The sequence below is a fragment of the Elephantulus edwardii genome, unplaced genomic scaffold (genome assembly GCF_000299155.1).
Source record: "Elephantulus edwardii isolate Elephantulus edwardi_28Jun2011 unplaced genomic scaffold, EleEdw1.0 scaffold00103, whole genome shotgun sequence".
Taxonomy (NCBI): Eukaryota; Metazoa; Chordata; class Mammalia; order Macroscelidea; family Macroscelididae; genus Elephantulus; species Elephantulus edwardii.
Genome location: NW_006399853.1, coordinates 2,906,612 through 2,932,253, shown reverse-complemented (window position 1 = coordinate 2,932,253; position 25,642 = coordinate 2,906,612). Strand labels below are relative to the sequence as shown.

The window sequence follows — 25,642 nt, the reverse complement described above, 5'->3', positions numbered from 1 at the left end:
ATACTCTAACATCTCTGTTCTCTTTGAGTAAATATTAAGCGTAGATGGAGATTCTAAAATCTTATTTACCTCTTTGCATGAGTGATTTGTTTCTCTCACCAACTCTAACGAGGATGAAACTAAGGCCACTACTTTGAATGCAAAGTTTTATACAGAAGTTACTTTTATCACTCAGCGATTTGCAAGTCATGTTTTATATGAATTTAGGTCATTTTGTCTTAAAAATGCAAAAGAGAAGTCAGATTTAGAAAGTAAAAAAAAAATCTGAAAGCTCTAGCTATGTGATGTGAGGAAAAAGCCTATTAAATTGTACAGGAATGAAAACTTGAAGTAAGTGTGAATTCTCTGTTTATATTTCATGATGGTCAGAAAACTAGAAGTGACCTCAAATCATCTGTTCTTCAAGAACTTTCTTTTCTTTCTTTCTTTGTGGTGGAGACAAGCTGGGGTCTTTCTTGCTGGGGCAGGTGCTCAGAAGCTCTCAGTGGGGCGGGTTGGCTTCCTCTGTACCATCACGGGCTTCTTCGGATGCTGGCCCTGTGGACGGCGGCCCTGTGCAGGTCAGGCCGGGGATGTTCTTGTGGATCCCGTGCGCGATGCTGCTGAGCGTGGCCCGGGCGTGCTCGTGCATGGTGGTCTGCACGGAGGAGGTGGCTGGCTTCCTCGGGCCTGACCTCCGCTTCTCAACCAACACAACCCCCTTGTTGTCCTCCACGCCCACGGGCTTACGTGGATCAGCCCAATGTAGTGGAAGGGATTGCGGGCTTGGAGGTTGCTGGCCTCCAGCTGGAGGTCCACTTGTTCCTCGTGATCAAGAAGCTGGAGCAGCTACGGACGACCACCCATTGCTCGACTGTCCGTGGCAGACGGACAGACATGGAGGCTGCTCCTCTGGCTGCAGCGGCCAGAGGCAGCAAAGGGGAACTTCCTTCAAGATAGCTGGGAAGCATTATTCACAGCTGGTTCCTTGGACCATTTCAGCATTTTATGCCTTTCATAGTAAGAATTTCCACTTCCATGTTATTGGAATGTCATGGCATGTCCAACTGAAGTATTTTGTGTTTCAGTTTAAATTCGCTTGCTTTCATATGGTCCTCTACTAACCTGGAGAACAGGTTGTTAGTATTCTCTTTCAGAGTAAATAAACAAACAACAAAAGCCAAAACCCTAGCCCTCCTTTTTCAGAGAAAATTATTTCAAATATTTTTTTACTTTGGTTCCTAAGTCTTGTTTAAACATTAAAAAAAAAAAATTAATTTTCACCTACAACCAGAAGAGGATAAAATAGATGAATGGGACCTTCTAAGAATAAAATCCCTTTGCACATTCAAAAACTTCTCTAACAGGATAAAAAGGGAAGCCACAGACTGGGGGGAGAAATTTGGTAATGAATATATCTGATAAGGGACTTATATCTAGAATTTATAAAATACTTGAACACCACAACAAGATAAAGGTAAACAACCCAATTGAAAAATGGGCACAGGATATGAACAGATACGTCACCAAAGAAGACAATCAGATAGTGAACAAACACATGAAGAAATGTTCAAAATCCCTAGCTCTAAGAGAGATGCAAATTAAAGAAAACTATGAGATATCATCTCACTCCAGTAAGAATAGCAAAAGTTAACAGAACAGCAAACAGCAAATACTGATGAGGTTATGGAGAAATTGGAAGCTTTATTTACTGTTGGTGGCAGTGTAAAATGGTGCAACCACTATGGAAGACAGTATGGCACTGTCTCAAAAAGTTGGAAATAGAAATAACATTTGACCCAGAAATTCCACTACTGGGAATATACTCCAAAGAGACCATAACTGCCACTCAAACAGATATATGCACACCCATGTTTATTGTGGCTTTGTTCACAAAAGCAAAGAGATGGAAACAACCTAAGTTTCCATCAACAAATGAATGGATAGAGAAGCTGAGGTATAGTCACACAATGGAATACTACGGTGCAATGAAAAACAAGGAACTCATGCAATATTATTAAAAATGTGTGACCCTGGAGGACATTATGCTGAGTGAAGTATCTTAGTCACAAAAGGACAAATACTGCATGGTGCCAGTGTTGTAAAACAGGACTGACCTCGGGGTTGGGGGAAGACCGAGAAAGATGGGATAAATAATGTTACTGCATTGACACAGATGAGGGAGAAAACTGTTTAGGAGGAATATATAATTAGGTATTATTGTCATGACAAGAGTCCAGAATAAAACTTACATAGTGGAGTGTGCTGGGGATGGGGTGAGGATTATATAACAATGAAATAATTTTTTAACTAGTCAAAGAGAAAAGCAAACTGTGGGGGAAAGGTGGGCAAGGAGGAAAGTGCAACAATGAATGAATGGAAATAAAAAAAGAAATTAAAATTCAGAGGCTGGGAAAAAAAACTATAATGTATGAGAATGACTGTATGAAACACAATGTGAATGAAAAATAGTGTGAAACACAATATATATGAACTTTGTAAGCAGACAAATTTAAAAAATAATGTAAAATAAAAATAATCTTTGTTTTGCAAAAAACCCCCCAAAACCACAAACTGACTATACCCAAAAACCCTCACTAAAGATAATGTAAAAATAAGAAAAAGACAAAAAATTAATGATGAAACTTGCTATCAATTACGTCCATTCTTCAGTGGAGGTGACATACTTGAACATTAAGAGAAAGATCTAATGCACACCCATGTTTATCACGGCTTTGTTCACAATAGCAAGGAGTTGGAAACAAGCTAAGTGCTCATCAACAAATGAATAGATAGAGAAGCTATGGTATACTCACACAATGGAATACTATACTGCATTGAAAAACAAGGAACTCATTCAATATTATTCAAAATGGGTGAGCCTGGAGGACATTATGCTGAGTGAAATATCTCAGTCGCAAAAGGACAAATACTTCATGGTGCCACTGTTATAAAATGGGACTGATATCAGGGTTGTGGTAAGACTGAGAAAAACTGGATAAATTACACTGCACTGAAACAGATGAGGGAGAGAATAATTTAAAAGCGATGTATGATAGGGTATTATGGTTATCACAAGAGTCCACAATTAAGGTTGCGTAGTGGAATGTACTTGGGGCGGTGGAAGGGGTGCTGGGGGGATTGTGTACCAGGGAGAGAGTGTTTCTTTTACTTTTCAAAGAGAGAAGTGAACTGGGGTGGGGGGGAGGGCTGGGCGGGGAGAGCCGTCATGTCAACGACAGATGTGACCCCTGTCCTGTCATGTGCCATCCCCCCATCTCTGACACACTTCAGCCCATTGTTGCAATCACTGTGTCAGTCTGTCTCATTGAGGATCTTCCTCTCTCTTGCTGACCCTCCCCCTTTCTAAACACGATATCCTTCTCTAAGGAAAGCCCAAAATATGAGAGAAGTTTCACCATCCTTGCCAGAGAGCTCTCTGGCTGCACTTTTTCCAGATATCTGTTTGGGGTTCTTTTGCAGTCGATGGGATAGTCCGTATTCTTCCAACACCAGAACTCAAAGAAATCATTTCTTCAGCCATCTTCATTCGTTGTCCAGCTCTCGGACACATTGCCAGTGATGGATGAGAAAGTCCATGGCCGAATCAGATGTGTTTTATTCCTTACTCTTCAAACTGACATCATTGTGTCTCAGTAATTTGGAGAGATCTTTAGACTTGAATTAATTTAATGTTAACTTGTAGTTAAGTATTATAAGTATTGTATATTGTGTATTGTGAACTTGGACAATGAATTTAAAAGAAAACAAAACCAATCAGTGTAGATGAAAAAGTGTTGGTTTTCGGTATCATGAAGTTGGCCCTGCGAACAGAACGCCTGACCCTTGCCCTGTTCTGCACCGCCCTCACGGTCTGTGACGTGCTTGTGCCCTTTCTACAGTCCCTGTGTCTGTCCCTCTTGTTAAGGATCTTTCTTTGTTTTTCTTACTCGCCTCCTTGCACCGTCCGATGCCTCTTTACGAGGACTGGCCCCACCTGGTAACATGCCCGAAGGATAAGAGATGAGATTTCGTTATCCTTGTGATGAAATAGATTGTGAGTGAGTTTGGCAACAAAAGAGAAAACTTAAAAACTCTTCTGAGTTTCTTTTTGAGTAATGCTCTTGTAACCCAGAGTTACGGATGCTACTCTAGATGAACTCTCAACGAAGCTAAATGAACAGACTTAAAAGAGATAAAACTGATCTACAAGTAAGTTAACTATATGCCAGAACATTTCCATTTCTACTGATACTCCCCATCTGTTTCCTCATTATGTTCATGTTTTTCTTTAAATTTTCCAGCATTTAAAAATAGATGTTAATTTCAGCATCTCTAGGATCTCTATTGGCTGGTCTTTTCTCTCCTTGTGGGAATCATATTTTTCTCCTGCATTGTGCGTCTAGTAATCTTTACTGTTTGCTTGAAATTGTGGATGCCACAATGTTGAGTGTCTGGATTTTGTTGTCTATACGAATTGTTCAGTTTTGTTCTGGAAGAGAGCTAATTTACTTGTGGTTCCGTTTTACTTCTTTGAATATTGTTCACTTGGCTTTGTTAGGGTCCAGATAGAGCGGGGACCTTACCCTGAGGGGCCTTGCTCCTCACGCATGACCTTCCTTAGTGTTCCCTTGAGTACCCAGGATGCTTAGGGAGTTTTATTCACACTCACTAACTGTAACGCCAACATCCCTCAGCCTTTTGTGACTCCCAGAATCTGTTAAGTTCTCAGTAACATTATGCTCATTGCTGTCCCTCAGTGGTCTTACTCTGCGTGGGACAACATATTTTTCAGCCAGATATTCAAGAAGACACTTACATACTCTCTGGCAGGCCTCTCTTGGAAGTCTCTCATCTCTAGTATTCTACCCCACAGATCGCAGCTGCCAGAGCAGCCTCAACTTCACGCCGCTCTTGTTTTCGGGGCTGAACGGTCCTGCTGGGTACTGTCAGGTCCTCATCGTTCTGGACCATGGTTTAGCACAGTTCCTTTACAGAGCATCTCTGACCGTTATGTGGGTGGCCCTGTGTGTATCTTGTTTTCTTTTTCTGAGATGACAGTTCTACACTTCACCTGTTGTATGTCATGAAAACAGTTGTTTCATGTATTTTATTAATTTGTGCCAGAAGAATTAGTGAGATGCTGGTAATTTGTCTTGGCCAAAAGCAGTAGTCTTAAAATAGAAATACTTTTTAAAAAGTTAAAATTTATTTATTTTAAGCATTCAGTATATAGAGTTATAATCAAGAATAATGGACTCTGTATTTTGCTAGAGAAATAATCTAAGCTAACACACTTTCTTGAAAGTGAAAACCTTAAAGATCTCAAACCCAGGTCATTTGTAATAGATTACACTATGAGTTAGCCACAGTCAGTCCACGCTGCAGGTGCTCAAAATCTTTCTCTGCTGTCCTTTCTACTAAGTTGTGGTGGTGATTATGTGCCATCAAGTCAACTACAACTCATAGTAACCCTCTGCACAGTAGCTCCGAACCCTGGTTTGTCCTGAGCCAATCCCATTGTCTCTAGCACACCTATCCTTATTACTCCAGTTACTGTGTCAGTCCATCTCATCTGGGGTCCTCCTCTCCTGCGCTGTCCCTCTGCCCTTCAGAGCATGATATCCTTCCTCAAAGATTGGTCCCTCCTGGCTACCTAAAGTATTTGAGATGGAGTCTCAAAATCCTTGCCTTCAAGAAGCAGCTTTGTTTCACCCTCTGTAGGACAGACATATTAGTTCTCTTGGCAGTCCATGGTATGTTCAATAATCTCCAGCACCACATCTCAAAGGCATCAATTCTTCTGTCATCTTTGATCATTCTCCAGCTCTCTGATGCATGGTAAATAATTGCAAAGATCATGGCCTGGGTCAGGCACACCTTAGTCTCTAGACTGACATTGTTACTCAACACTCTAGAGCGATCCCTGACAGCAGCTTTTCCTAGTGCATTTTTTCTTGATGCCAGGAGTGTTGATTGTGGAACTGAGCAGGCTGAAAGTGTTAACAGTCTTAATCTCTGCTCCATCTATCATGTTGCTGCCAATTGCCAGTGGTAAGACTCTTCTTTTTTTTTTTAAATTTTTTTAATTATTATTATTTTTTTGTGTGCGTGTACCGTCAAATCAGATCTGACTGGTACAGGAGGAGATTGTCCCTCCTTCCCCGGCAGAGCATCTGGTGGAAGACTCTTCATTTTTCTGATGTTATCTTTCAGCCCATATTGCAAATTATAGTTCTTGACCCTTTGCAGCAAATGCTTCAGTCCCTCCTCAGTTTTCACCAAGTAAGATTGTGTCATCTGAATAGTGCAGGTTACTGACAAGTTGTCTCCAATTTCTGCTGTTACATTCCTCCTCATAAAGTCCAGCTTCTCAAATGATCTGTTGTTCTGCATAAAGATTGAAAAGATATAGACAAAACACATCCCTGACACACTCTTTTTCTGATTTTGAGCCATGCAGTGTTTCCTTGCTCTGTTCTGACAGCTGCCTCCTAGTCCAAGGATAGGTTTTACATGAGCACAATCAGGTGTTCTGTGATTTCTATTTTTCTGAGTTAGCCAGAATGTGTTGTGATCCACACAGTCAAATGCCTTTGCATAGTCAATGAAACACAGACATTCCTCGGGTATTCCCTGCTTTCGGCCAAGATCCATCAGACATTGGCAGTGATGTCCCTAGTGCCACAGCTCATTCTAAACCCAGCTTGTATTTCTGGTAGTTCTCTGGTGATGTACTGCTCTAGTCACTTTTGGATAATCTTCAAATTTTAAAATTTAAACATCCTCATCACTTCATGTTAAATAGATAATATTCGTATACGATGAACAAAGAATTGTGATTGTTTACCAATATATTCCAGCGTAATTGATATGCTGTGAATTAAAGAATTCCTTTTAAGACCGAGAAAAGGAGACAGTTAGTTTCTTCCTTTAATGTATGTTTTATCTGCTCTGTTTTTCAGTTTGTTTTCTTTGCTGTCTAAAAAACACAGCAAGGTTTTGGAACAAGCCACACAGTCACTGCGAGGCTCACTGGGTTCGAATGATGTCCCTCTACCAGATTATGTAAGTAGTTACCTTTCTTTGACAATTAAAAAAATTCCCTTTCATTGTTAAATTTATAAATTGTGCCACTCCTCCCCCTTAATTACAATGAAATATTGGTGTTTTTCTCCCTCTCACTCTCTCTCTCTCAGTTGCAGGTGATTTGGACATTCAGATCTAAGGCACTGTCTTTGATAGTCTACAAACTTTTAATATTCAAATTTCATTTCCTCAAGATGAGGGAAGAGTTTTTAATGTGAATTGGCTAATGAAAACCCTAAACTTTTGAATTTTAATAATTAATAGTCATATCATACAAACCCACCCAGAGAAACACAAAGACAGGAGGCGGCGTTTTATAGAATCTATGTGAAGGTTTCTCACTGAAATCAAGGAGAGAGAGAGAGAGAGAATGTGCACCTGGATTCCATGGAGAAATGGACCCAGAAAGCTTTTGAATTCAGGAATATCTTGTCTGTCTGGGGCTATTTAGGTTCTAGTGTCTGCTCCTTTCTGCTTCCGTTTCATTCCTCTGCACCTTTCTACAGGCCAGACTTGACCATTTGCTCATCAGTGCACTTGGACCTGAAATAGTAACCGCAGCCCTGACTGATAGCATAGAGTTTAACACCTGCAGCAAAGTGATCAGTTTTGAAGTTCTGATTCTCACTTCCTGAGAAGGAGAATATCATTAGCTCTGCTATGATCCGGCTGCCACCCTAGTGTATCTAGTCAGCACCCGGAGGTCAAAAGAGAACAGCAGTGACAGGCCGTTTTGTCCCATTGTAAAGGTGGTGCGCATATGACTACCTGACTTGAGAAGATGAGGATGGAGTGGAGTGGGGAATGTCATATGATAATAGAAGGAGGAAGGATGAGGGCTTCCTTTGGGACAACGCTGCTGTTCCGTTTCTTATGTTTTGCAATGTGGCCTAGGTATAGATGCACAAAGCATTGTCATCAGTCACAGAATTCTACAGGCTTAATAAGGACCCCTCTGAACCTCCAGACAGCAGCCTACCGGGCTGATCACAGAAACTTTTCTGGAGAATAGAAATTCCAGGTTGAAAGTAAGGGTGCACACTAGGCAGCTGGGAGTTGTTCTGCTGGTTTCCTATGGTTCATTTCTAAATGGATGGCTGGTAGGAGGCTGTGGGAGCAGCACCCAGTCTGGAGATGAACCACTGATAAACAAGGACAGCTGTGTACAGCCACAGCCTGCCTGATGCTGCTTGTCTCAGGGTGTGTGTGTGTGTGTGTGTGTGTGTGTGTGTGTGTAGAATGCCCATCCAGGTACCCAGTTCTCTTTTTGAAAATATGATAAAAGTGTCTCACCTATTCTGAACTTCTAAAAATGAGCACAGTCGCCTATTGAACTTTATACTTGGCATGACTTGTTCTAATAAAAATGCTTCCCACCCCCCCACCCCCAGTTCTTTTTCCCTCGTCTTGGAAACTTCCGTTGAGTTCCAAGATGGCCATGGGAAATTTTGTTCCTGAAGAATTTTACTTTGAGTCACCTGTAAGCGCTTTGTTCTTTTTTGTACACAGTTATAATTTGATTTATGAAGCATCCTTGTCATTTCATGAATATATATTAGATTTGTACAGTCCCAAGATAGCCCTTGTAGCGTTTTTCTTTTATAAGAGGCCTAGAAAGTTGAGATTTCTTTGAGGAAATGGGTAATCCGTCATAGTTTTTGACAGCTATGGAGTTTTCAGTGAGTGACTGGTGCCCAGGTCTGAATTCATGACAGGCGTGTCACGCTGCCATTGAACTTTACCAGTTTTAGAGTTACCGAGTGACTGGATTTTTTTTTTCTTCCCTTGCATAAAATTTTCACTAAGTACAAATGAATTTCTTAGAGCATCTGCTTCCTAGAGTTATTGGAAAAATTCCATTTGGAATCTGCCATTCATGGTCCTTATTTTAACATTTGTGTGCGCGACTTTGCAAATCACAACGTTTTCCAAATGGGTGTATGAACTTGAATTTCGCTGCCTTTGCTCGGAGTTAATTGAAGAAGTGGTTAGCACCGATTCAGTTGTCGCGATGACAACTGTGAATCATTCCTCTTGCCACTGATCTCAAAAGTGATTAAAGCAAATAGTAGCCTTAAAAGTTCGCACTCTTATTGTCATGACAGGAGTCCAGAATGAAGGCTGCACAGTAGAGTGGACTTGGGGGGGAGGGTTTGCATAACAATAAGTTTTTCTTTTACTTTTCAAGGAGAAGAATGAATTGGGGTAGCGGGGGAGTGGGCAGGGAAGAAGAGTGCAACAATGAATGATTGGAAACTTTCAGACTATCTGGGAGTATTTGAGTTTATTAAGAATATGTTTGTCCTTATTATAATGTTTAATTCACAAGTCATTTGAGTAGCAACATAGGAAGCAAAGAATAGGTTCTAAAAACATTAATATTAGTACTTCAGTACAACCATGTTTTTCCTCTGAAGATCTAAGGGGAAACTGTAAACCTTCCTCTGAAACTTTGTAAACTTTCGTTAAAATTAATAAAATTTAAAAAAGCACTCTTGAGTGCTTCCCTTTCATGATAACTCTGTTTTAGTGGTCAAAACAGTGGCTTGCACATCTGAAACCATATTCTTATTGTCCTCATCTTTTAAATTGGCCATTAACTGAAAAAAGTAAAGTATGTTCCTTCCTTTTTCTTTCTTAGAAATTTTACTTGCTAAGTGTTTTTGCCAGCAACCACAGAAATTTTTGTTTCCTGAACTAATGCTTTAGGACTACTTGTTTGTGAAAATTATGGAAAGAGAAAATGAGAAAGGCTTTAATACAGCAGCACGTTCCCAGATGCGCACTTTCCCTCCAGCAGGACTGAATGAACTCTGTTAGCCAAGAGTGCTTCAGAATAAAGATATGTTTTTCTTCTCACTGTGGTACACAGAGTACTTTCAGACTATCTGGGAGTATTTGAGTTTATTAAGAATATGTTTGTCCTCATTATAATGTTTAATTCACGAGTCATTTGAGTAACAACATAGGAAGCAAAGAACAAGTTCTAAAAACATTAATAGTGTGCTCGCTTCGGTAGCACATATACTAAAATTGGAACGATACAGAGTAGATTAGCATGGTCCCTGCGCAAGGATGACACGCAAATTCATGAAGCGTTCCATATTTTTCCGAAGGCTCAACAAGCATGAGGAGAACCTGAAGACCAAGACCAAGAAGCAGCAGCGAAAAGAGCGCTGTACCCTCTGCGGAAATATGCAGTCAAGGCCTGAACATCTTAAATAAATAAAACACAAAACTAAAAAAAAAAAAAAGAAAAACAAAACAAAAAAAACATTAATATTAGTATTTCAGTACAACCATGTTTTTCCTCAGAAGATCTAAGGAGAAACTGTAAATCCTCCTCTCAAGGTTCTAGATAATGAGAAAACGGCCTTGGCTGCTTAGGAAAAAATAAAACAGAAGTTAGTCAAGAGAGCCCCCCACAGAGAGTGACTGACCTTCACCTCTGCAGGGTGATAAAGGTTTATGTAGGAGGAAGCAAGCGAAAGTCATCGACTTGGTGGTGCTTTGTTGTCTTTATGTAAGGATTTTTAAAATTTAATTTTATGATTAATGGCCCAGGAGAAAACTGTTAGAATCATTTGCTAGAGCCGGAAATTATAGATAACTATCTCAGTACTTAATGTGATAAATATCTCAGTACTTAAAAGCTTTGTTTCCCTGATTTCTAGCAGTCACCTTTGTGACTTTTTGGATGAGAATATTATCTTTCATTCTAGGTCGAACTTATAGGATTTTTTCTTTAAGACTTGGCCCTGCAACCCAACTCCACACCATAAATACAAAGAGAGAACCCAAATGGGGAATGGCCAGAAAAAGGGGAATTAAACTCGGCAGAAGTACAGGCAGTAGCTATAAGAGTTTGTCACTGAATTGCTGGGTAGGTACAGTGCTGCCAGGTGGAACTGACATATTTTTGTGGTTTTCAGTCTCATTTTGACTTTTGTTCTCTTAGGTAGTGTGGTGGTGGTGGTGATGGTGGTGGTGGTGGTGATGGTGGTGTGTCTGTTACCCGCCATCCATTCAGAACCACCACCTAGCTGACCCTCCACTGGGTTTTCAGAGACTGTAAGCTAATGGGCGAAGACTGTCCATCTTCCTCCTTTAGGGTACCGGTGGATTTTAACTGCCTGCCTTAGGATTACCGGCACAATTCCTTACCCTCTGCATGGTGGTGGCAGTGGTTTGACAGCTAATAGAGTGTGTCCTTAAATTCTTCTGCATTAAAATCATCTGTTCAATTCCTACGGTGCTAGATATAGATATAGATATGATTCACCTAAAGATAACTTTTGAGAGAATCAGTAATTTCTAAGACTATAAAAGGGTCATGACACCAAAATATTTGAGAATTATTGAGATGTATATGATCTAGTTATCTATTGAGGTTATAACAGATATATTACATTTGGACTAATTATCAGAAGACCCCTTTTAAGTGTTAAATGCAAAGATGTCACTTTGTGGGAAAAAAAAAGATGTCACTTAGTGTTTTAGGTAGGAAGCTCTGGTGACTTAGTGCTGAGGAATAGCATTGCCAAACCAAAGGCACATAGTTACTCCGTGGGAGAATGGTGGGCAGTGTCTCCCCTAGTGTGATTTACTGCCTCTGAAAACCCACTGGAGGGTCAGCTGTGAGGTGGTTCCAACTCGATGGTACATGATAACAATAAAGTGTAATTGACCCAAGCCTTGATATTTTCCATTTCTTCATATGTGTTCAAAAGCGTAAGGAAGACCGTAAAGAATTATGAATTATTTGAATTATGGCTGCTGGCTGAGAACATTGACTATGCCGGGGACCACCAGAAGAATAAATACAACTGTCTTAGAAGAAGTCCAACTAGAATGCTCCTCTCAAGCCAGGGCAGTGAGACTTTGTCACATGTACATTCGATGTGTCACCCGGAGGGACCAGTTCCTTGAAAAAGACAGTGTGCTTTGTAGAGTTAAGAGGTTGATAGGAAAAGGGGAGGAGCAGTTGACTCAGCACAGCTTCTGAGACGAGGCCTGCAGACTGGGCAGTGGTGTGGATGGCACAGCACCAGGCAGTGCTTCGTCCTTTTGTACATAGGGTCTCTGTAAATGGACTGTCTCAGCAGTACCTCACGACAAGGTCTAACCTTGCAAAGCCTCACCACGTTTCTGGCAAAATTCCACTGGTGGTGGTGATTGTATTATCAAAAGACAGAAACTTTCTAACTCTCCTCAATTCTTTCTGAACTCTACAGCCATACCACCCTGAACGCCAGATCTTGTCTGAGCCCTCATTAGAATTAGTATTGATGTCCATAATTCCTGCAATAATCACTTCAGGGCAATCAGGACTTTTATTATTAGAGACTTGGAGACTCTTCTAGCTTCTCCTCATTACCCAGATTGAAACCTGCTTGCATGGTTTTGGGTAGCTATCTGTTAGAGTAGCACACTGCTTCCCAGTACGGGGGCTCCTCAGGTCTGGGCCAGGATAGTGAATCTTTGTGTCACGTACTTTGAGCTTGTTGTCAAGAGTCTAGTTCTTGGAAAAAGACATCATACTGGGAAAGGTAAAGGATTAGAGAAAGAGAGGATGACTCCCAACAAGGTGGAGTGACGCAGTGATTATAACGATGGGCCTGAGCAGGTGGAGATTGTGACGGTGGTGCAGGTCAGAGCAACGTTCAGATCTGTCGTTCTTGAGTTCACTTTGGGCTGTACTTGACTTGATGGCCCCTAACACCACCACCAGATCCCGTCTTAGTAATGCCACTGTAGCAAAGATGCTGAGGCAATCATCAGAACAGAGCAGGGAGACGCTGCGTGGTTCAAAATCAGGGAGGATGTATGCCAGGGATTTCTCCTGTCTCCAGACCATTTAAATCTATATGCAGGAAAAAACATCTGAGAGGCCAGGCTCTTTGAGGAGGAATGTGGCATCAGGATTGGAGGAAGACTTATCAACAGTGTGCGTTATGCAGATAACACAACACTGCTTTCTGAAACTAAGGAGGACTACAGCCTTCAATATGGATTGAAGCTCAACATCAAGACAACAAAGATTCTCAAAACAACTATGAGATATCATCTCACTCTAGTAAGAATAGCAAAATTCAACAGAGCAGCAAACAACAAATACTAGCGAGGTTGTGAAGAAACTGGAAGGAACCCTGATGGAAGTATAAAATGGTGCAACCACTGTGGAAGGCTTTATGGCACTTTCTCAAAAAGTTGCAAATAGAATACCATTTGACCCAGCAGTTCCCCTACTGGGAATATACTCTAAAGAATCCAGAACTGCCACCAAAGCAGATATATGCACACCCATGTTTATTGCAGCTTTGTTCACAAAAGCAAAGAGATGGAAACAACCCAAGTGCCCATCAACAAATGAATGGATAGAGAAGCTGTGGTATAGTCACAAAATGGAATACTACTACTGCGCTGCATTGAAAAACAAGGAACTCATGCAGTATTATTCAAAATGGGTAGCCTTGGAGGGCATTATGCTGAGTGAAATATCAGTCACAAAAGGACAAATACTGCATAATGCCACTGTTATAAAACAGGACTGAGATTGGGGTTGGGGGAAAACTAAGAAAAGAAAGGATAAATAATGTACACTGTATTGAAACAGATAAGGGAGAGAGAACTGCTTAAATGGAATCTATGATTAGGTATTATTTGCATGATAAAAGTCAAGAATAAGAGCTGCATAGTAAAGTGGACTGGGGAAGGCAGTTGTATAACAATGAAAGATTTGAATTTTTTTTTTTTCAAAGAGAAAAGCAAACTCGGGGGTGGGGTGAGCAGGGAGGAAAATGTGCAACAATGAGTGAATGGAAATCCATGTTTTCTATAAACTTTTATTAAAATCCCATTTAAAAAAATAAAACAAAGATTCTCACCACTGGGCCAGTTGGCAGCATCATGATAGTGAAGATACTGAGATTGTTAACAGCTTCAATTTGCTTGGCTCCACAATCAACACTCTTGGTATCAGCAGCCAGGAAATCAAAAGACTAATTGTATTGGGAAAATCCATTGTCCGAGACCTCTCCAAAATACTGAAGAGTAGTGATGTCAGAATGAAGACTAAGGGGTGCCTGATCCATGCCATGGCCTTCACAATTACTTACTATGTATCAGAAAGCTGGATAATAACTAGGGATGACAGAAGGAGAATTGCAGCCTTTGAACTGTGGTTCTGGAGAGGAGTATTGAATATTTGATGGACTGTTAGGAGAATAAACAGGTTCATCATGGAGAGGGTGAAACCAAGCTGCTCCTTGGAGGCAAGGATTCTGAAGTTCCATCTGACATACTTTGGGCATGTTGCAAGGAGGGACCAGACCTTGGAGAGGGACATCATGCTTGGGAGAGTGGAGAGACAGCACAGGAGAGGAAGACCCTTCCGTGAGATGGATTGACTCAGTGACTGGGGCACTGGAGGTGGGTGTGTCACAAGACACAATAAATTTGGCTTAGGATGGAGCAGGGTTCAGCGCTCAGTACTTTTGTATATAGGATCACTATGAGTCACAAGCACCTGGAAGGCACATAACAGCAACAACAACGTAACAATAATGTCTCAAGTGGGTGGGATTTAATAAACAGAAATTTGTTTTCTCACAGTTTAGGAGACTAGAAGTCTGACTCCAAGGTAGAGGCTGTAGGGAAGGTGATTTTGAGCTTCTGCCTCTGGGCATCTTCCTGTAGTTTGGCATCTCCGCTTCCTAGACTGCTGCTTTGATCTCTTCTGTCTCAAAGGAGAAGACACACCCGGCACTCATCCTACTTGTTAACATAACTAAAACAGCCCGTTCCCAAAAGGCATTATGACCACAGCCATGGATGCTAGAATTGCTAACATAATTTGGGAGAACACAAAAAGTTCTGTTCAAAACAATGATTTCTTATGCATACACAGAGAAAAAAGAACACTTAAACCTGATCTCATGTTCTGCAATTGATTTCTGTCATTCTTCCCTTAGAGAGGCTTAGAGATTGTTGTAAATGACTAAACAAAACAGTCCTCAATTGAGTATGAAACCCCACCCTTCACTCTATACTCTGGTATGTGTCCTAAATGGAAAAGGAGTCTGAAAGGGGAATCGTCTGTGTGTCAGGCAGTTGGACTTCTTTGGCCATTTTCTTATACCAACAAGATAGATTTGGAGCAATGTGCATGACACTCTAAGATAATCAAAGGGGAATGAAACACCTGCCTTGGTAGAGTTGATTTTGACTCCACACGAACCTACATGACAAAGTAAAACTGCCCCGTAGAACAGTATCATTGGGTGGGTTCGTGTGTTTTGTTTTTTTGGTTTTTTTTAAAGATATTGTGGACATTTTCTTTTTATAGTACTTTTAAAAAATTGGAATGCCCATAGAAGTTTAAAGACTATAAACTTGACGGAAATAAATTGTTCTGTCTTTCTCCTTCTTAGCGACTGAAGGATTCAAACTACTGACCTTTTGGTTAGTAATTGAGTGCTTTAACCAAAACACCAGCAGGAAACCTGCTTTTTCAGCTATTACTGTTCCTGTATTAATTTATATATAGTCTTTTTTTATTTTAGTTTTTTAAATGTCTTTATTTTTCTTTGCACATTTAAAGGATGTTTTCACTGATTATAGAATAATAGTTTTAATATTTTCTTTCAGCAATTTATTTTTTATTTTAACTCATTAAAAAGCACATAGAATGAATTTTATACCAACTTGTTTCTCCTGTTATTTCTTCTTTTTTTAAAGAAAATTTTTATTTTATACTTGTTTACTTACAGAGTCTGTATGCATTGACTTTCACACTGGATTATATATGGTCTTGATGTCAAAAATTAATTCTTTCAAAGTCAAGGTGTACTGGTATTGGGGTTCCCCCTCCCTGCCTAGTACCATACAGATGGATAGATTGTTTAATCTCCGTTATCTAATTTAATAGTTGGCTATCTTAAATTGAACTTCCTAAAATACAAAAATTATTTCTTTAACATTAGTTTGGAACAGGTCATGATTGTTGTTGTTGCATGCATTTAAGTCTGAATTAACTCATAGCTGACCCTCCAGTGGGTTTTTGGAGGGTTTTTTTTTCTATAATTATATTTTATTAATTTTCATAAACATTTACAGAGATTTTGGGTTTCCAGTCATTCACCGCTGCACCATTCTCTCTACCCTTTTTGGAGGGTTTCAAATCATACTGGAGGCAATTGCTCATCCTTCTTCCATGGAGCAGCTGGTGGATTTGAACCATATGACTTTGGAATTACAATTCAGCTTTTTGTCACTAGGCCACCAGAGCTCACTGAAGTCATGATTATGCATCGTCATTATTCTGTCTGGAATCCCTAATCCTGGACTATGTCATATGACGCTTCTTTTGAGTTGATATCTCTTTTTGGTAACAACTTAGTTCACATTTTAAGTTTTATATATATTTTTATGCATTTGCTTTCTTCAGAAAGTTACTATATGCTTTTCTGATTAAATTCCCATATGAAGAGAAAAATCTTAATTTTGTGATTTTCCTCTCTGATTAATTTTGTGTCATTTTCATTTTAAACTTCTTTTTTAGTGCTTACTCTGTAGCTCAGATCTCATAGTACTTGGAGTCTATAGTTGATACATAAATAATATTGAATTAATGTTTCTTTTGTAGGTTTTTTGCTTATACTGAATTGCTGCTGTTTTGTGCTGTTATGTACCTTTGAGTCATAACTGATCCTCCGGTGGGTTTTCAAAGTTAGTAAAATCCATATGAGGAGCTGGTCCATCTTTCTCCTGTGGAGCAGCTGGTGGATTCAGACTTAATGCCTTGGGGTCTTTTACCACTAGGCTCCAGGGGATATAGGCTTCTAGAATCAAAAAGGTAGATAATAACAAGAGTTAGCAAAGACAGAGAGAAATTAGGATTCCCACGAATGAGTGGGAATCCAAACAGAGTCATCCATTGTGGAAAATGGTTTGACAGTCTCTTAACACACTAACTGAAGAATTAGCGTATGACCCAACGATTCCACTCTTCCACTCCTAGATACACATTCGGAAGATTTGAAAAGGTTCATAGCAGCAGCTCTCATATCCATAAAGGGAAGCCAGCCAAATGCCCAGTTAATAACATGTGTCATATCCATACAGGAGAGTATTATTAGACAGTAAAAAAGAAAAATGACTTTCTTATTTCATAGTCCAACACAGATGGACCACTGTGCCAGTGAAAGAGACCAATCACAGAAGGACAGATACAGTGTGATTGCATGTGTGTGAAACGGCCTGAATAGGCAGATCTTGACAGCAGATTGACTGAATGAATATATTTATTTATTTATTTTTGGGACTGAGGGTGTAAAACGGAATAAGGAGTGACTACTAATGGCTGAGAATTGATGCCTTTGAGCTATGGTGTTGGAGAAGAGTATTGAGAATACCATGGACTGCTAGGAAAACAAACAGATTCGTCCTGGAAAGAGCTAAACTGGGTGAATCCTTGGAGGCAAGGATTCTGAGGCTCCGTCTAACATACTTTGGACATGTTGTGAGGAGAGACCAGTCCTTGGAGAAGGACATCATACTTGGGAGGGTGGAGGGACAGTGCCGGAGGGGAAGGTCCTCTATGAGGTGGATTGATTCAGTGACTGGGGTAATCGGGATGGGAGTGTCAGAGACAGTGCGATTGGCACAGGACAGAGCGGAGCTTAGGGCTGTTGTACATAGGGTCGCTATGAGTCACAAGTGACTCGATGGCACATAACAACAACAACAACAACAACAACAACAACAACAACAACAACTAATGGCTGAAGGATTTCTTTTAGTGTGATGCAAACACCCTAAAATGAAATCGTGGTGGGTTGCACAACTCTAAAGAAACAAAAATCCTTCGCGTTGTGTGTTTTTCAAAGCCTGTTGCCCCTGAGTCAGTTTTGACTCCCAGCAGCCTGATAGGACAGGGTAGAATTGTCTCATAGCGTTTGCACGGCTGCAGTCTTTACCAGGAGGGCTGCCATGCTTTCTCCTGCAGAGCAGCCGGCGGGTTTGAACCACCCGCTTTTCTGTTAGCAACTGAGTGCTCCCAGAGCACCTGCGTCTGAAGGGCTCCTTCTGTGCTTTAAATGGATGAAATTTTAGTATGTAGACTATATCCTAATACAGCTGTTAAAACAAAAAACAACTCCAAAGTACTTGGGGCACTGGGGAGGGGAGCGGAAATGCCAACCATTTGTTGTTGAATGTAATAGCATGTAGATGTCAATACTGGAGGATGACTGAGAGAAAATAAATTTTATCATTTGAAAAAGTTATTATTTTCAGGGAGGGAAAATATGTCTTGAGCAGTGATTTGGCTTTAGAAAATGTCAGTATTTGTATACTGGAAATTAGGTCTGTAGCTACACAAAGATACATGTCTGTTTCAGCCTTATTTAATAAGCAAAATACCAATACAACTCCCCTAAAAAACAAACAAAAAACCCCAAACAAACCAACAAACCCTGCCCTCACGTCAGTTCCAATTCATCAGGTTTCTGTGGTGGTAAATTTCTGTGGGAGGACACTGTCCATCTCTCCTGAGGAGTAACTGGTGGATTTCAGCCAGTGACCTTTTGGTCAGCAGCCTCATGGCTTACATACTATACTCCAGAGTTTGTTATCAGTAGTTGTTGTGCATCTTCTAATTGGAACCAGCTTATAACTGACTCTTCAGCAGGTTTTCAGAGGCAGTAAATCCCATGGGAAGAGATTGTCCATCTTTCCCCCAAAGCAAATGGTGGATTTGAACTGCCTTTGGTTGACGGTGCAATTCATCCTGTAGTCATTTAAAAAAAAAAAACACAAAACTAATCTGTATGGGCTAATATCAAAAGCTACCCATAAATGCATATGCAGGAATCAGAATGAAAAACTAAATGAACTGGAGTACTGTATACATATGAGGACTAGATGCTATGCTATCTACATATATCGGTTAGACAGTGTGTAGGTACGTGCATGCTCTAACGTTTTCAGCAGTGCGCTACGGCTGCCGCTGCAGAGTTAGACTAAAGGGCCTCAGAACTACAGAAAAGAGAACTTGCACTTTTTACTTGTGTTCTCAGGAGAGTACAGGTCTATCACTTCTGTTCCCATTGCAGATATGCTGTCTTTCTCCTCTTCCATCTCCTTCCCTCCCTCCGTCTCTTATTCATTATTTGATGATGTTATACTTACGGAAGAGTTTTAAATAATTTCCAGATATCTTTCATGCAGCTTTCCCTTTTATTAATATTTTAACGTTATCAGAACAGTAACAAAAAACCAAGACATGGACCTTGAAGGGGATACTGTTAACTCAGTGCTGTTGTCATCTGGTTGTTACCACCAGTGTCATTACTCTTCCCGGTTCTGTTTCAGGACCACACATTGTTGTGTGATCACCTCTCTGTGTGTGTGTGTGTGTGTGTGTGTGTGTGTGTGTGTGTGTGTGCGCGCGTGCGCGCGCATGCACGTTCTTTTTTTTTTACTCATCTTTCAAGACCTTACTGCTTTTGGAGACTACTATTTAGTTGCTTTGTTAAATTATCCCTCAATTTGTGATTATCTGCTGTTTTCTCATAATTAGATTGTGATAAATGTTATTGGGAATACTACCTAAGTTTTACATATTTTGGACATGTTCCTAGGAGCGACTGTCCCTTGGAAACGAATACCATTCTTAGAAAGGTAGAGGATCAGTGAAAGAGAGGCAGACCCTCAGTGACATAGGTTGACACAGTGACTGCCGCAGTGGGTTCACGTGTGCTGGAGATGATGAGAATGGCACGGGTGGGACAGGGTTCACATCTCTTGTGCACAGGGTCTCTGTGAGTCAGACTCAACTCAATGGCACCTAACAACAACTACAAGAGTGATACGTTACAAGAAGGTACACTACAATCCCAGATGTATGCAGTTCGAATGTACCAGATGCTCTGCTGGAGAAGGAGGGGCAATCTCCTCCTGTACCTGTCAGATCTGATTTGATGGTACACACACACAAAATAATAAAATAAGAGTGATATGTTCTCTTCAGCTGTCATATCAGGAAATAGATTACGCTGGTGTATAAGACTGGTGATAATGACCCTGATTACCAAGGTAAATACCTGCCAGGATTCTCCATTCTAAACTTGCTCGTTCCCCTTTATAATTAAAAAAAAAAAATTAGCATACTTGAAAATATTCAAATACTTTGTTTCTTCTTCAGCAGCGATTACTGGAATGTTTTAATGGTGATTTTTAAATTTTTTTTTCCTCATTCAGTCAGATTCTTCTACAAGAAAGAGTTGTCACTTCTTCCCAGCCCCTTCGTTTATACAGTTATTAACTTGATCAGTATGGACTCCTGAACACATCTTAATGCTTTGTGTTAGAATCCAGGACTTTTATTTGGCTTTCTGCTCAAGCTTGGCCTGAGAGGCCTGCCAGGTTGACTGTCTTTTCCATGTGTCCGTATGTATGCTTGTTTGTTTTTCTTTTTGAACCCCTAAAATGTTCCATCCCTAGATTCATCCATTTCTCTCCAAAGAAGCTCTAAAGATGTGTATCAAGAGCTGCCTGGTTACTCTCATCATCTCCTTCTGTACGCTTCACTGCCACTGAAAACCTGGCTATGAGTGGGAATTGACTTGTTGGCATACAATAACACAACAACAATTAAGAACAACCAAAAAACAGTCACGTCTTGGAAATCAGTTAGGTGGTCGTCTCCTTAGCTGCTTCAAATGCACCTGAATCTGAAGCCCACGTTGCTCGGGTCCCTGGTAGGTTCCTCCTTCAGAGCAATTGATCTTAAAAGTGAAAGAAAATAAACCCTGTAGCAAGTGTACTAGCCTCCCTCCCTAATTAAAACCCTGACCCGACTGGAACATAATGGCCTGATTATCTTGGTTGTATTGCAGCTTGGCTCTGGAGACCCTTCTGAATAAGAGTTCTGACAATCTGCTGAGAAATGTAACGTTTCTCCAGTTGAATGTTTCTAAAGAGGATCATTTAGTTGGAGGCCTCCTCTCTTGTTTTTTTGTAAAAAGGCAGAAAAATATTCCTATTTCATTCTTTTTTAAAAAAATCAAACAGAAAACACTGCCATCAAGTGAGCATCGTCCTACAATGACCCTTCGTTGGTCTTCTAAGACCTCGGACTTGTCCATTAATGGCCCAGTACATTGAGCACTGAGCCACCAGCACCCTCCTTGAGGGCGCCATCATTTACCCCTTTTTTTAATGCCTGAAGAGGAAAGTTTGTTTTAGTTCTTTTTTTCAGAGTGTGGGACAATATCCTCTTTAGGGATGTTTTGAAATTATTTAAATACTTAAACAACCTTTATATTCCTTCCTCTATTGTATAAGAGGAACTAGCGATGTGTTTGCACTGAAATCTGGCAGTGATTAATTAACTTTCCAAGTTCAGCTTAAAGAACGCCAATAAATGAATAAGCCAGGCATGTTAAATTCAGTAGCAAGGTGTCATAGATTTGTTAAAACCAGTGATCATGGCATCTTTTTTTTTTCCCCCCTCTCTCTTCTTTCCATTCTAGTGGATTGGGGTGAAAAATTAACTACTGCTGTGAAGAACTAATAGAAAAACATAGTCTGTGATGTTTCCATATTCTTTTTATTGATTTAAGAAATTCCTATTTTATTTTTTGTTTGCTAGCATTTTGATTTACCCCCTCTCCCTTTCTGCCTGGGTTTTGTAGTTCCTAAAAGGAAGAAAAGAAGTCTACTATTTGGAATTTTCTTTGATTTATCCTTGATTTACATGGCAAATAGAAAGCAGCTGTCTGTTTAAGCATCTAATTCTTAAAACCATAGTCCCCTCAAGCGTCATCTGGAAATAATGTAGCTTGTAAAACAAAGCTAAGAAGAAAAGGCAATGTTTGTTTTATGTGGGATGAATGATTTCTGTTGGGGTCCTTTAATTCGGCCATTATGAGGGTTATTAAAAAGCAGTATTACAAAAGAGGCTTAAATGAAAAGAATTTTTGAGCTAGTATCTTATTATTATAGTTGATTATAGTTAAAGCTGCAAATGTTTTATAAATGGCACTCTAGATACTCCAACTAAGACCCCCAGAAAACAGTAATCTTACTTATTGTACAAGTGGAAATTCAACTCTTTCCTTCACTGATATAATTTCTAAAAACAAAGTGTACTTTAGAATTCAGTGTTGCTTACTTTTTCTTCTTTCTGGAAATTTAGAGAAGGTAATCCTCACAGGAATATTTGTGGATCATCAAATATGTGCAGAACCTGCACATGAATGACATTGAATTTTATTTAGACGTAAGAGACTAATAAAGAGTCAGTGAACCTGGAACAAAACTAAGCCCTTAAATTCTTCCTTCATTTATTCATAAATTATTTGTCTTTCTGAGGTGTGTATTTGAGCAGCTCAGTTATGGAAAGGCATATACCCTAGAATGTGGAAAGCAAAATATTCAAATTCATTCGCATTTAGCCAGAACTCGCTCATAGGTGACCCTCCAGTAGGCTTGGTGAGCCTGTAAACCTTCTCTTTCTCCCATGGCACTTGCTGCTGTTAGATTTGAACTAGTGGAGAGGCAGAGCTCTCTACAGACTATGCCAGGAAGACAAATTAATAGGTGTCTTGGCAGTTAATTGAAGTCATCCTCTGACTGAAGTGGTTCAGCTTTCTTCATTCATTCATTCATTCAGTGAAATAGTTGTTTTCTAATAGTTCTGGATTGTTTTTGTTTTACTTTCTTCTACTTTTTTGGGCATTTTTAAAAATTTTATTTGTGAGGAAAAGGTTTACAACTCATTGGTTTTTCATTCAATCATTCATACACATTTTGTTTTATAACACTAATTACAATTTCATTGGATCATTTATACTTATTTTTATAGCATTAATTATAGTTCTTATGTATCGTCAAGTCGGAACTGACTCACAGCTGAACTGCCAGCAGTTTTTCGAGGCAGTAAATAACATGAGAGAAGATTGGCCATCTTTTCTCCCCTAGAGCAGCTGGTGGATTCAAACTGTGTGCCTTTAGGTTGGCAGCACAGCTCCTTACCACCATTACTCCTTTTAATGATAATAGTTAATATAATAATTATAGTCTTTGATTAATAAATTGTGTGTTGTTTTTCCTTTCAGTTTAACTATTTAATGACATCTGTTCTCCTCTCCCTCCTTTCTCATCCCCGATAACCATCCAAGATTAATTTTGTGTGTATGCCTTCCCGTACCTTTCTCTAGGGTCTTATACCCCGATAGCCCCTTTGGGATTGGCTGACTTTGTTTAGTATAATAACTAGAAGCATCCATGTCTTGCAGTGGTTTATGCTACTCTCTTGTAGTGTTGTTGATTTCTTTATTCCATTTATTTTTCTGAACTGAGTTAATTTTGTTTAAGATCTTTCATTCATTGCTATTGTTTTAGCATTTTCTATGTCTTGATGATATTTGCTTTTCATTTTGATGACGTTTACTAGTTTTCTTGCAGGTTACCCTGTAAATTACTATTCTATTCCCAAATCTAAAACCATTCACTTTAAGGTATCTGCTGTCACAGAAATGAAATCATGGCATTGTGTTTATTAAATACTCAGGAGTGTTGACATGTTTTTAAACTTTCTTTTCATACATATGAGTTACTTAAAATCTCTCACCTGATATTTTCTGTGATCTCAAATTTATAAATTTCTATTTTGACAGAGGCCATAGGAAAGTATTGTTTTACTCTGAAACATGTCTCTCTCTCTCTCTTTTTTTTTTAGATAGACAATGCTGTCTGCTTAGTAAAGATTGAACAAATAATGCTTGTCCTCTTTAAGGTCATATACTAAACATATAACCAATTGTTGCTGCTGTTGATTGCCGTTGAGTTGAGCATGACTCAAATGACCCTATGAACAAAAGACCTGAAGCCCTTGTATAACTGTTGTCATTTTTCATAGAGTTTCCAGAGGTGTATTGTTTAGGAAGTGGATGCCAGTCCTGCTTCCAAAAAGAGAGTATTGCATGTTCCAAATACATAATACTAGAAAAATATGCAGTAAAGCCTGTGAAAGTCGAGTCCTGTGTGAAAATCTCAACCTTGGCTTCTCTACAGTCTGTTCACTATCCTGCTTACACTCACACAGAGACACAGAATGGCTGAACCAGGTCAGGGATCTCTGGATTGTTGGGGACACGTCTCAGTTCAGAACCCTGGTGAATCCTCACGTGGTGATGGAATGTGGATGACCGGCAGAAACACTTAATGAGATATTAATCCCTTACAAGACTGTGTCATACTAGTCAATGAAGTCAAATTAGTATATAAATAACTTTTATTTCACTATTATACAAAACTCTTTATCGTCAAATCCGTTCTGGCTTATAGCAGTGCTCCATTTGGCTTTGCCCCTGTGTATCTTTTGCTGCTATACCAGAGTTTCAAAACCACCAGCTGCTTCATGGAGGAGAAATGGGCTCTTTGCTCCTGTGCAGTTTCTGGCCTCTGAAAACCTGCTGGAGGGTTATCTGTGAGTCGGTTCCAACTCGACAGCACATCACACCACTGTTGACAAATCTTTTCTGTAGGAGATTACTCATTTTGACGTCCTTGGAGCAATGCTATGCTTCAGAGCTGCTGCTTCCCCCCCACCGCCCCCTTTTTCTTAATTACTGTTGTATGCCATTGAGTCAGAACTGACTCCTAGCTGATTTTTTCACAGTGGATTTTTCAGAGGCTGTAAATTGCTCAGAAGGAGAATGCCCATCATTCAAACTGCGTACCTTTGAGTTGGCGGCACAGCTCCTTACCACAAGGCCACCAGAGCTCCCCTTTCATGGCTGCTGCTGTTATGTACCATCAACTTGGAACCAACCAATGGCCGACCCTCCAGAGGGTTTTCAGAAGCAGGAAGTCAAACGAGAGGAGATTGCCCATCTTTCTCCCATGGAGCAGCTGGTGGATTTGAACTGCCTGCCTTGGGTTGACAGCTCAACTCTGGACGAGTGCTTTAAACCTGTTATAGTCCCTGGGCCGTGTGTATCATCAACATACTCAGTTGCTAACTGAAAGATTGGCAATTCCAGTCGACCCAGGTGTGGTGGCTCAGAAGAAAGACCTGGTCGGTCCATTGGTTCCTTGGAAAATGTAAACACGCCTGGACAAGTCTGTGGAGCATAGTTCTGCTTTCTTCGTGCGAGGACTCTCAGTTTAAATTGACTGGATGGCAACTGGTTAAACCTATATGTGTACTAGCCCCTTAAACATTGCGAAGTCATCCATTTCCCATGTTATTATTGTGTACCAAGTAAGTATTTGGGAAGACATCAGTGCAAATAAATCTGCCTTCATAATGTTTACATTCTGATGAAGGGAGATAATTAATAATTGATTGGATGCATGCATGTATAGTGGAACAAATGAGTTAAATATTAGAAGATGTAAGTCTCATGGAAAAAACAAAGCAGATCAAGATAAGACCCTTGAAAGAGAAGGTACCACTGTAAGTAGCAGCTAACCGAATAGGTTCCTCACTGAGAGGCTAAGACTTGAAGATGGAGAAAGCATGAGCTTGGTCGGCTTGGGGGAAGTGTGCCCTAGTGAGACA

The 25,642-nt window shown here is 40.0% G+C and overlaps 1 protein-coding gene across 1 annotated transcript in view; it reads left to right on the top strand.

Annotated features, from left to right (window-relative positions):
• DYM (dymeclin) overlaps nt 1-25,642 on the top strand; it is a 313,354-nt gene that overhangs the window by 186,513 nt on the left and 101,199 nt on the right. Inside the window, exon 13 of the mRNA XM_006891704.1 lies at nt 6,945-7,047. Within this exon, the coding sequence (XP_006891766.1) occupies nt 6,945-7,047 (103 nt within the window). The remainder of the gene's footprint in view (nt 1-6,944; nt 7,048-25,642) is intronic.